Genomic DNA, 12,394 nt, shown 5'->3' with positions numbered 1-12,394 from the left:
GATCAACCAGGGAACCCAAGAGATTATTGCCATGTAAATCCTCACTCTCCACTTTGATTGCTAAACAATGTTAAACATAGTCAATCACATAGACTCTCTGTCTCTCTCGACAGTATTTGAGGATGTGGCTATAAATGTTTTTTGTTTATTGGTATCATTTCAAGTAGGCTAGGTGGCTATATTCTACTATAGTCTAGTCTCTAGAAAGTGCACATCCCACAGTGGAGTTTGGTGTTCAGAAACAGTTCAATATCCTGATCTTGCGCTCCAAGGCATGTTTGCTCTCTGGAGAACTGTTTGAACAGTCTCTGACTCACCAGCTGCCCTTTGACCTCCCCCAGCCATTGAATGCCGTGAACAAATCTCCATCGGTACTGTTCTGTGTTACACACAGGTTGCGATTCCATACTGTAAAACAAGGAAGTCGACTCACAGAGGGGATGCAATACGGCACGCACACACAGGTTAAAACATACAAAAATGTACACATTAAGACATGCATAAACTTACACACTTTTAGACCATAAATGTATGTTTAAACATACAGAAACGTACCCCCTTTTTAAGACATAAACTAATACACAATACCTGCAGCTGGCTGAATATCCTACTCAGGCATAGTCTTATTCAGCAATGCATGTTGGAGCTTGTGCATGTACATTTAAATGAGAGAATGTTGAATAATGTCAGTCCTTCAATGTTTTCTCAGTGTACTGTATCTTGTGGTATTGCCACGTTAAGTGATGTTTCACTTGCAAATTCCGCCATGTTTTGAAAATCACACCTACAATCCAAGTAATGCAAGCAGCACCACACAAACATGTTCTAGTGCTGTTTCAGACTAGAGTGAACCCACCCCTCCCTGCAGTCACACAGCTGGAAACGCAGAGCTGCTAGTTGAAGTGGAAAGGTGTTTGGATTTCCAGTGGGCCCTACTACTACACTGACTCTCACAATCAAAACATACTCACGCATGAACATAAATACACACACGGGTACGCACACTAGTGATGGGGTAAAAATCGATAATTACATATCACAGTATTATTTTTGGAGGATATATTGATATTTGACTCCAAGTAGGCTATCGATTTGTAAAAGTATTTATTTTTGTTGCTACTGTAGGTAGCGTTAGCTACCGCCAGTCGGCTGTACCTGCACCAAAACTCTTGTTTTTTTCATTCGTCATCTTTTTAAATAGTGCGCATTTTTTTATTTCACTGATTTATCAAAACTTGCTTTCTCTTGTCTCTGCAGCAGACATACCAGCACATGTTTGGAACGGTACTTGCATATTGAGCAAGAGACCAGATGCTATAATTTAGAAGCTTATTATGCGTAACTCATCATAATTAGCCAAATATATGGCTAACACTGCATTGAATTTATTACCTGAAAGAGGTAGGCTTGATATAGATAGATAGCGCTATCTCTCAATCTAGAACAGGATTATTTATTTTGGATGCAATTTGAATGGCGTTGATGGAGAGGGAGAGACTGCGAGTGTCAGTGTGCACACTGATTTTAAAGCAACGAAATTTGAGTGATGGGCTGTTTTAAAACTCTGCAGCTGCAATTACAAATAAAATAATCTTTACAATTAAAAAACAAGGTCACCCTGAAAGCCAGATGGAGATAAATTAGACTCGCATTCAGTCTTTATATTACTCTAGCATCGGCTATGCTGCAGCAAATGTTAGCCTACCTGTCACAATAAAAGAAGTTGCCATGAGATGATAGGTCTACATTGTGAACTGCGCTCCATACTGACATGGGCTGCCTGTCCCCACCCTGAGCGTTGATTCATCATGCAGAGGCAGTAGAGAAGCCACATTTAGACATTGCATATAATTTAAGTTCCATTTCACGCCATGCTGTTCACATAATTTACCGGTTTCTCGCAGTTATTTATCCCGGGAAAACCCGCTATATCTCGGTAACCGGGTCCCTGCAATTAAACCCTAGTGCCTATTCGTGTTAGTGGTTGGCTGTTAAGAGCTCGGCGAGAGAATGTAAACTGAGTGGGAGAGAAAGCATTTCTCCCCTGCCACGGTCAGCACAGGATACCTCCCCACATTGTGCACAGCAGGGCACAGGCCTCCCATGGAAGGTTTTTCCTCAGGTTTCTCCCTCAAATCTCTTTTTAACCCAGTTCAGAGCAAGTTTAGTGTTCTCATTTGTGTGTTACCAACAGGCGGGGCTACGAAATGAATGGACTTCTGCCATCCAGTGGTGTACAGCTGTAATACCTGAAAATGTTACATAGGTAAACATTATCTGTTGAAGGAGATTGAAAAGGGAAATTTCAAATTTGACCAGACGTGTTGTGTGGCCTGAGCAGGGGCACTGTTTCAAACGGTGGGATATTGCTGTTGTGCTACCTGTCTGAGTGGATTACTCACAGATGCAGCAGTAATGAAGAGGTAGGCCTCAGGTAAAGCATCCCTTCAAGTAACAGATACTGTCATAATAACAAAGTCTTCCTTTTTCTATGTAATTTATAGTCCAGCTGTTATTACGCAAGGTAGCCCTCAGCGATGAACACGTGGCATGTTCTGTGTTTGCTCTGGCAAGTAACTCCAAAAGGCAGTTTGCTTTTACCAACAGCATGACTTGCTCAAATAAGAAAGCAACTAACATTTTACAAGATAGCATCTAGAAGTATTGTGCCTGGGATCAGATACTGAAATGCTCCTGGAAAAGCTCACAGTATCCCCACAGAAGGTTAAATTCCTCCAGATAAGCCATATTAAAATGTAATGGCAGCTTATTCTGGAGGTGATTCACAGTCATACCAAAGAGGATGGGGCCTATTGCCTGGCCTGGCCAGAGGGCTGGTGTTGGCATGCACCCAGTTAATTCAAACCCCAGCCAGAACAGTTACAGGAAGTAGAAACAAGTGGTTCTGTTTCTTATTATGACCCAGCCCTCCCTCACATAGATCCCTCCCTCCTCACCCTCCTATGAATGAGCTGAAATGGGTTTCCATCAGAGATTAAAACATGTCTGGCTGGGGATTGTGTGTTGTTGTGTCCAAGCAATGCTACTATTATAAACCTCAGTCTAACCGACAGCTGATGTGTGTCCTGAAACAATATACTCCATGTCATTGGGAATGAGAGGGGCTCTATAGTGGTTTGTTTAGCGTTGTTAGGGTGTCATGGGCATATGGCCTCTTGTTCAGAACTTTTGGTGAGAAATTGAGGATGTGTTTTGTAAATCTTTCTTCCAGTGCAACTCCCTTAAAATAGTATGTTCACCCCACCTTTCCTGTAGGTGGGAATGTATTGGTAAACATGGACCATAGAGTTTGACCCAGACATCATGTTTGAGTACATAGTAGCTTGCAGAGATAAGTGTTCCTTCTGGACCCTCCATTGTAATGTGGGGTAATCCACTGGCCCAGTAACTGTGTTGACACAGCCTTCTGTGATGACCCGGACAATGCCTCACATGGTCCTGGGACACACAATCCCATAGGCTTCTGACCCTTTGTGTGTTTGCTGTACATGCATGATTTACCTGTGGGTACTGCACACTTCACCTGCATGGGCCTCCGTGCTTCTACCGTGTGTTATTTGCCTGCATTTCTCTTGGCCCAGTTGATCCTGTAAGCCACCAAGTAAAGCCAGGCTGTTAGCTGGCCTAATGCTGCTGTTGTCGCTCATATCTTGTTATATCTACAGCTGAACTTCTTCAACAGGTTCACACTAAGCTGACTGATAGGGGTATAAGGAGAGGGGGAGTGATGCCAGAGTGATTTGGTTCTACTGTTCTCCTGGCACCTGTAGGTCACCTGGATTCTTGATCTGTAGATGTTATACTCTCACCCGGAGATTCCATGCATTCCTCAGCTCTAGACACACAACTCCTCTGAGCCCAGAGAATGGTTGCTCTTTGTACGGGTTTGTCAAAAGTTATCACAGCGATTTTTGTCTTTTTAGTCCTTCTAAAGTTTGCACGATTTTGCCACACCTGGGCAATGTCCTGCAATATTGTAGTCATACAGAAGCACAGGAGGAGTGCTGTACAGTATTTCAGCATGACTTTCAATGTTATCTTACATACAGTTGATTAGCTGCGTTTATACACGGAGTTTGGCATGACATATAGTTTCATAATGTGACGGTGTGTATGCATGGGTGTGGGTGACTCTGTACAGCATGAATAAACCTCTGAGCCTTGGATGAGCACATAAAGGCTGGGGAGAGCAGGGGAACCGGTTTTAGCGCCTGGATACTGTTTCTCTTTCCTCAGCTTATGGCGGGAAACAAACACACCGCCCAACTCTGTATTGTTACATTGCCCCTGGCTGCTGCAGGAGTTTAACAGAACTCGCTGTGGTGTATGTGCTTGTCTTTCCTGCTTTGGTCTTATGGGAAGGCAAGGACCTCTGCCTTACCACTGTGTGTGAAATCCCTGAATGTAACGCCAGTCTGTCTGAAAGCAGTCACCATGACACTTCCCAACGTCACCTCTCCAAGGTCATGTACAGGGGCAATGTATGCCTTGGCTCTTAATGACAGGGGCTGAAACACTCCTTTGGACATTGAGCTAGAGATGCCCATTATTTTATGTGCAACAGCTCAAGCACAGCCTGTCGCTTGTAGGATTTTGCTTCCTGCCTACTATGCCTAGTAATTAACAATACAGATGAATGGGGAAAAAGCTGTATGACATAGCATGTAATAACATTTTCAACTGGAATAATTGGGAATATTAATCAGCACATCCTGCTTTTTATATGAAGTGCCAGCATGCATGCCCTCTAGTCCTATTTATATGATGTGTTGGGTTCCATCTCTCATTTCTCTCTTTGTGAAAGTATAATGCTTAGTCTAATCATTACCTGGTCAAGCCTCATGGCGTTCAGCAACCGTTATTTTTCATGAAATAATCTAGCATTTATTGTAATGTAACACAGATGTGTTGTGTTACACCGGCTACTCACACCCTCCAGACTATTGTCATGGCAGAAAAACCATTTGAAACTCTGCCAGCCCACAAAAGATGATGAATGCATGACAGAAGTTGAGTGATAAATGGGTATTGTATCTTTTTGGATGACAGTATCTTTATACATCATGGCATGCTAGATGAATGGAACCATGCAGCTTTTGATCATGTCAGTCTCGCTTTGACAAAATGGTAGCTTAAAGTCAAAGTGGTTAAACTGGTAAGTTTTCCCCTCCCAGAACGTCATGTTCTTTTCATGCCCTCTCAAAGACTGAGGTAGTGATAAGCAGCATGTACATGTGCACACAGAGAGAGACCTGCCCAGTGGAAACCACCTAGCACACCCACTGTGCTTATGCTGCTACGCCCATGGTACCGTACTGAGCTTTACTGCCTTCTGCAGGCGTTGTGGAGCAGTGGTCTCAATTCAGTTTTGCTGGTTTATATGCTCCCAGACTAAAGCTCCACGCCATTTGCCAAACAAACAGGTAATATACTGTACGTAATAACATCCATGGACCTTCAATACGGAAAAAATTATGCTTTTTTTTAATATAGCTAATATGAAGAGTTCTCCAAAAACCAGACGTTCTTTACAGAACAGCTTGCCATAGGATATCTAGAAATCATGGAAGCCTAACACTTGTCCTTGAGGGCATAGTGTCTACTGCCTGGGAAATTCTCCCTGCTGGTCTAGTAATGTAGAGTTTAAGCTCCTAATGTAGTGTGACCTGCCTGCCAGTAGGGGCCTACCAGAGCTGTGCCTTCCTGAAGTGTGCGTGCCCTAGCAGGTCTGACTCTGCATCTTTCACATTTTTCTTTCATTCTCCTCCGTTCTTTTTAATGGGCTTTTATCCAGAGCTTATCACTAGCTAAGCCCTTGCTGTGGTGCTGCCTGGCAGGAAAGTGGGATACAGGAAGTTCAGTCACTCCTGACCTTTTTAAGTGTTTCTAATTAGAGAACAACAGGGAAGTACTCTGTACACATGACTTCTGGCCTTAATTGGTGTAGTTACTGTGATTATTACATGTTTACTGTGCTTGGCTGCTAATTCTGTCTGTGTGTGTATACGTGCGCGGGTCACACGCGTTTGAGTGAAGGTTAATGTGTATGCTGTGCATGTGCGTGTACAGACATGTTAAAACCTGACGGATTGTTCTGATCTGCAGTGTCTGAAGCTGAAATTAACTGAAACGAGGTAGGACAGACATTTGTAAGTACACTATACAGTGCATTCGGAAAGTATTCAGACCCCTTCCCTTCCAAATTTTTGTTACAGCCTTCATTTAAAATTGATGAGGAAACAAAATATTTAATCCATCTACCCACAATACCCCATAATGACAAAGCGAAAACAGGTTTTTAGATTTTTTTTACAAAATAAAATATACCTTATTTACATAATTATTCAGACCCTTTGCTATGAGACTCAGTGCATCCTGTTTCCATCCATGAGATATGTCTACAACTTGATTGGAGTCCACCTGTGGTAAATTCAATTGATTGGACATGATTTGGAAAGACACACCTGTCTATGTAAGGTCCCACAGTTGACAGTGCATGTCAGAGAAAAAACCAAGCCATGAGGTCGACGGAATTGTCCGTAAAGCTCCGAGAAAGGATTGTGTCGAGGCACAGATCTGGAGAAGGGTAACAAAACATTTCTGCAGCATTGATGGTCCCCAAGAACACAGTGGCCTCCATCAGTCTTAAATTGAAGAAGTTTGGAACCACCAAGACTCCTCTTAGAGCTGGACGCCCGGGCCAAACTAAGAAATCTTGGGAGAAGGGCCTTGGTCAGGGCGGTGACCAAGAACCCGATGGTCACTCTGACAGAGCTCCAGAGTTCCTATGTGGAGATGAGCGATCCTTCCAGAAGGACAACCATCTCTGCAGCACTCCACCAATCAGGCCTTTATGGTAGAGTGGCCAGACGGATGCCACTCTTCAGTAAAAGACGCATGACAGCCCGCTTGGAGTTAGCCAAAAGGCACATAAAGACTCTCAGACCATGAGAAATAGGATTCTCTGATCTGATGAAACCAATATTGAACTCTTTGGACTGAATGCCAAGCATCACACCTGGAGGAAACCTGGCACCATCCCTACTGTGAAGCATGGTGGTGGCAGCATCATGCTGTGGGGATGTTTTTCAGTGGCAGGGACTGGGAGACTAGTCAGGATCAAGGGAAAGATGAACGGAGCAAAGTACAGAGATCCTTGATGAAAATCTGCTCCAGAGTGCTCAGGACCTCAGACTGGGGCGAAGGTTCACCTTCCAACAGGACAACGACCCTTAGCACACAGCCAAGACAACGCAGGAATGTCCTTGACTGGCCCAGCCAGAGCCCGGACTTGAACCCGATCAAACATCTCTGGAGAGACCTGAAAATTGCTGTGCAGAGACTCTCCCCATACAACCTGACAGAGCTTGAGTGGATCTGCAGAGAATGGGAGAAACGCCCCAAATACAGGTGTGCCAAGCTTGTAGTGTCAGACTCGAGGCTGTAACCCATTTTTGCTTTGTCATTATGGGGTATTGTGTGTAGACTGATAGGGTAAAAAAACAATTTAATCCATTTTATAATAAGGCTGTAACAAAATGTGGAAAAAGTCAAGTGGTCTGAATACTTTCCGACTGCACTGTGTAGCCGTAGAAGCAGAGTGACATATCCTCAGTGTGGTCATATTTGTGGCTTATTGGGGGTGTGGCTTTCAGTTAGTTATTTTTGGCCACCCATCCCTTGAGTGAATGTCATTCCGGTGCACTGCTTGCTCTGAGGGTGTTTAGATAAAAATACAAATGTCATTTTTGTTGTTGTTGGTTAATCTGATTGTGTGGGCCTGGCTCCCTAGTTGGTGGGCCCGGGCACACCCCACCCGTGCCTACTTGGCTGAAGAAGGGTTTTAACAGTTTGGGGTTGCGAGGTGGGGGTTTGTTACTACGCAGATAAATGACAATATCTATCTGGACCTTTGCCACTTAGGACATTTGTGTGACTGGACCATCTCAAGGAGAACTGGAGTACCCCTGCTATAGTCCTACAACACATACATGGCTCCTAGCCTCCCACGCATAAGGCCACTTTCTGTCCCTGACATTAAAACTGAAGCTAAATAATATAAAAACGAAATAGAAATGTTTTTATCAAACTGAAACCGAACAAAAACGAGTAAATCAAGTCTGAAAATGAACTGAAACTAAACAATAAAAAATAAAATTAAAATAAAATGGAAATAAAAACTAACAGAAAATCACAACTATAATAACCTTGTTGTGCTCACTAAATGAAGTCTCTGTTGTTTTTTGTATTTTTTATTTTACCCTTATTTAACTAGGCAAGTCAGTTAAGAACAAATTCATATTTTCAATGATGGCCTAGGAACAGTGGGTTAACTGCCTTGTTCAGGGGCAGAACGCCATATTTTTACCTTATCAGCTCGGGGATTCGATCTCGCAACCTTTCGGTTACTAGTCCAACGCTCTAACCAATAGGCTACCTGCCGCCCCATCAGAACAACCTTGATGACTGTGTTAGATCCTGAGGAACAGGCATGAACTCATTCTACTGATTTCTCTCTTTAAATTGAGTCTGTTATTTAGTTGAATAATCATGTCATTGACTTAATTCCTGAAAGACCTAGCAATATACCAATAGTCTGTATTACCAACTACTGATGTAACTGTAATGTAATGGCACATGGCTAAATGCTCAGAATGCGTCGAATGTACAATAATAATATCACCAGAAGTCTAAAATCGTCTGTTTTTTTTATTATTGAGACTGTAAACTGATCTTTGATGTCGATTGGATATCATGCATATTAGATTGGGTATCGTCACCGAAATCCGTGGAGTAAACATTCGTTTGGGGTCTCATAGGATTACAACCCCCCCCCAATAAATCCTGCTGCTGTTCCATTTAGACTCAAGTGACAGATGGGGTATTACTGTGATGAACATAATTATAATAGGCTCAAATAAGTACAGATGACATGACCACCCCCACCCCCCCACCCACTATTGACTATCTCTGTTTGACTGTTGTATTCATCTTTAAATCTATTTGTCATTTTGGCTGTACCTACATTTCCTATTTTCTCCTCCTGTACCTGTTTTGTCCCTACCTACAAAGGTCTCACCTCTCTCTTATCTTTGAATGACAATGTCATGTTAAATAAAATAAAAAGCCATTGATGGCCCACGTGAGTCATATTGCGTAAGAAAGTACCATTCATCCTGGTGAAATACCTGTAGCACTGATGTAAAGAGTTATAGCAACTGAGCATGACGATAACATGGAAATGTTTGCTTACTGCATCAGGAAGTAAATATACCACTTTCCAAGGCGCAGATTGAGGTTTGTGCGTCACAGTAGAACACATTTTCAGACATATCCCTCGTGCAAATAAGGAATGTCAATTGTAGATTTGCTTAAAGGGATGTAAAGTAGTAAGAGATATTAGCCTCTCCACAAAATTCGTATCAGCAGTAAATCACAGGGAATTATGTATTCAGTTGATTATTTTAGTCCAGTGAGAGCCCATTGACTGTGTTGGTAGATAAAAGTAATTGGGGAACATGATTTCATTGTGTAACATTATTATATTGTGTAACAGACAGATAAAAGTGTTCAGAACATTCTCTCCCAACAGGATCTGTCTTGTTTGAATACTGAAACCTTCATACTGTCTCGCTCCTTTACTCCACCTTGTGGGGAATGTGTGTGGTGAGAATCAGACTTCATGAGGAACTTGTTCTTCAAGGATTCCTATAGATCTCCTCTGTCAGTTAAACCACATTAGTTGTCAGAAATGGCACAGTAGCTAGTCAGTATGATTTAAATGGTTGCTTCAAGCAGACGAGAGCTTAGACTGTCTAACCATTATTTCCCTTTTGCGTACGTGTGTGTTTGAGCGATTTTGTGTCTGATCCCAGCATGGTCAGTGTCATAACCCCGCTCTGACCAATCCAGGGTCAGCATGTCCACAAACAGAGAGCAGTGGGGATCAGTCGCTCAGGGACATAAGGAAGGGGGTGCTTATTCGAAGGGTTGGGTAGAATTAGGTTTCTGGGATTAGTGTCAGAGTTTGCATTGTCTAGTGATGGAACCACTAGATCTGGGTGGCAACAACAACAACGGAGATTTCTTTTCTGGATCCACTGAATTATTTTGTCTGTATCGGATGATGATCTACCCTAAAACAAAATGAAACTCTGGAAAAACAAAAACTCACTGGGATAGTTTTGAACTCCTGTTTACTTTCGAAGGATAAGATCTGTTTTTATACATTTTTGGGGATTATATTACCATGGTATCTCAGAAGCTATGGTGGTGCTTTTGACTCAGAATGTTTACTGTCTGGCAGTGCCTTTGCTTTTCAAGAGGAATGGTGAGTTACAGTATAGGCTAAAGCAATGGGCTGAGTCCTGGATATTATCAGACAGTGTTTTCATTTGATACTTACCTTGAATTCCATTCTTTTAAGTTTTATGGCCAAGCAAGTGTTGGCCATAAAACCTTTTCTAGGTCCTTTCTAGGGGATAAGGGAAGGGTGGTTAACTGGTTCAATTGATATGAGTAAGACTGTAAAGTGACTAGTTCATACCTGTAGTCATGAAATGTGTTAACTGTTAGCTATTGGTGGGATACAGAGGCATTGCAAACCCTAATGGACCATTCAATTTGATCTCTTCTTATGATGTTAAAATGTTGTCTACATGTATTTTGGTGAATGTCTATCACTGAGAGCTTGTATTTCCTTACTTTGCTGTGGTACTGTCACTGTTTCTGCAAAACACTTAATTCATCAATCATTCTGACTGAATTGACAGTTTGTGTGAACTTGGTGTTGTTATTATTAGGAGGATATGGTAAATTTGGTCAATGGTATAATTCCAGAGAAATAAAGAGATGGTGATGTGTATAGCAGGGATCATTGAGGGCACATGGTTGAGAGGACTAATTCCAGCATGGTCCTCCTAGCCCAATCGAGTATGTACAGGACGTCGCTACATTTTAAAGCAGCTTTGTTTCACTAAAGATGACGGCTTACCACACGGCCACGGCTGCCCCGCACTCTTAACATTATCTCACTGATCCTAGATGTCAGGACGGCTGTTCTGGAATGGGTACTACAACTGTTCTCATTATTTTGGGTTGTTGCATCGTCTTTATTGCACATAGCAGCTATTGTATAGTGAGTTATATAAAGATTGTTTTGGAACAGGATTGATAAGTAGAGACGTATCAGTTCACATTCAACCTTTGTGGATATAATTAATATCTGATTATTTTTGACACAATGTAGTTTTGTCATTGATATTGTGCATTTATTTACACATGCTGTAATGAAAATGCATGCATAGACATACACAGTATGTATGTATGTATGTATATCCACTGACATTCTCTCTCCTCCCAGCAGTCCCAAAGCATGAGGATGTTGGGACTCGCGTCCCACCACACTTCCAGGAGAATGTGTTCATCGAAGGCAGTCGGCCCAAGTACCTGGAGGACCTGCACACTGAGGCCCTGGAGGGACTCAAACTGCAGCAGCAGGAAGGTACTAAACACCCTGTAAATCCATCCAAATACTGACGCTTACTCCATCACCTACCCCTGATTACATTAACTAATTAAGTACATTTACTCTGGCCACTCTATTTGAAAAATGTTGACCTTTATTTCAGAAACCAATAATTGGGTGGATTACCAGGATGACCAAAGTGTCACAGTAAGTTTCCCGTTCTACATTTCAATCACGGTGCTACATCAAATCACTAAACATTATCCTGTTACAAGTTCACACCAAACCTGCTTTAATTAAGCGTATTCTAATGGTTGACTGTTGAACTTTCTGGGATTCCTATAGTCGACAGTGACCCGGCTGCCAGACGACACTGAGAGTGACAGTGAGAGGAGAGGCTATCTGTCAGACAGCACCATACCAGACACAGCGTCACAGGTCTCAACACGCTCCACTGTCTCCACACGGTCCTCACGGTCAGGACTGACCCGCCAAGGTAACCTGACATGACCATAACCAGAGAATGATTCATATCGGAGCCACTATAACACCTTGTCCACCCAGTGATTGTTTGATTGTATGGAGTGAAAGTGCCTGTTGTTGGTGTTGGTCGTTCTGACCTAATATTTCTCTCCTGCTTTTTGTCTCCTTCCCCAGCATCAACCTTCAGGCCCCTGAAGCCAGAGAAGGCCAAGGCCAGGAGGAGACACAGGAGAACCACAGTTATGGGGATACCACATCACGTCCAGAGGGAACTGGGTACGCTACTCATTATTTATGCTTTAAGTGGATTGAAATGTGTCAATATAGGCAAAAGTGAAGATGCCTGTGGATAATTGCACCCTTAATACAAGCACATACTTTTCTATTGGCTTGTGTAGCTGTATATGATCCTATCCTGATTTG

The 12,394-nt window shown here is 42.5% G+C and overlaps 1 protein-coding gene across 5 annotated transcripts in view; it reads left to right on the top strand.

The window, feature by feature from the left end:
- LOC106610882 (uncharacterized protein KIAA1522 homolog) overlaps positions 1-12,394 on the top strand; it is a 42,048-nt gene that overhangs the window by 24,180 nt on the left and 5,474 nt on the right. For 3 of the 5 annotated variants that reach the window (XM_014210533.2, XM_045723437.1, XM_014210534.2), the window contains exons 3-6: positions 11,384-11,524; positions 11,652-11,695; positions 11,834-11,984; positions 12,146-12,247. In XM_014210533.2, the coding sequence (XP_014066008.2) occupies positions 11,384-11,524; positions 11,652-11,695; positions 11,834-11,984; positions 12,146-12,247 (438 nt within the window). Of the gene's footprint in view, positions 1-9,724; positions 10,352-11,383; positions 11,525-11,651; positions 11,696-11,833; positions 11,985-12,145; positions 12,248-12,394 lie in introns of those variants that run through there. The other 2 variants (XM_014210536.2, XM_014210535.2) reach the window with 2 other exon arrangements.

This window comes from Salmo salar, chromosome ssa09 (assembly GCF_905237065.1).
Source record: "Salmo salar chromosome ssa09, Ssal_v3.1, whole genome shotgun sequence".
NCBI lineage: Eukaryota > Metazoa > Chordata > Actinopteri > Salmoniformes > Salmonidae > Salmo > Salmo salar.
This window is presented reverse-complemented; position numbering and strand designations above follow the sequence as displayed.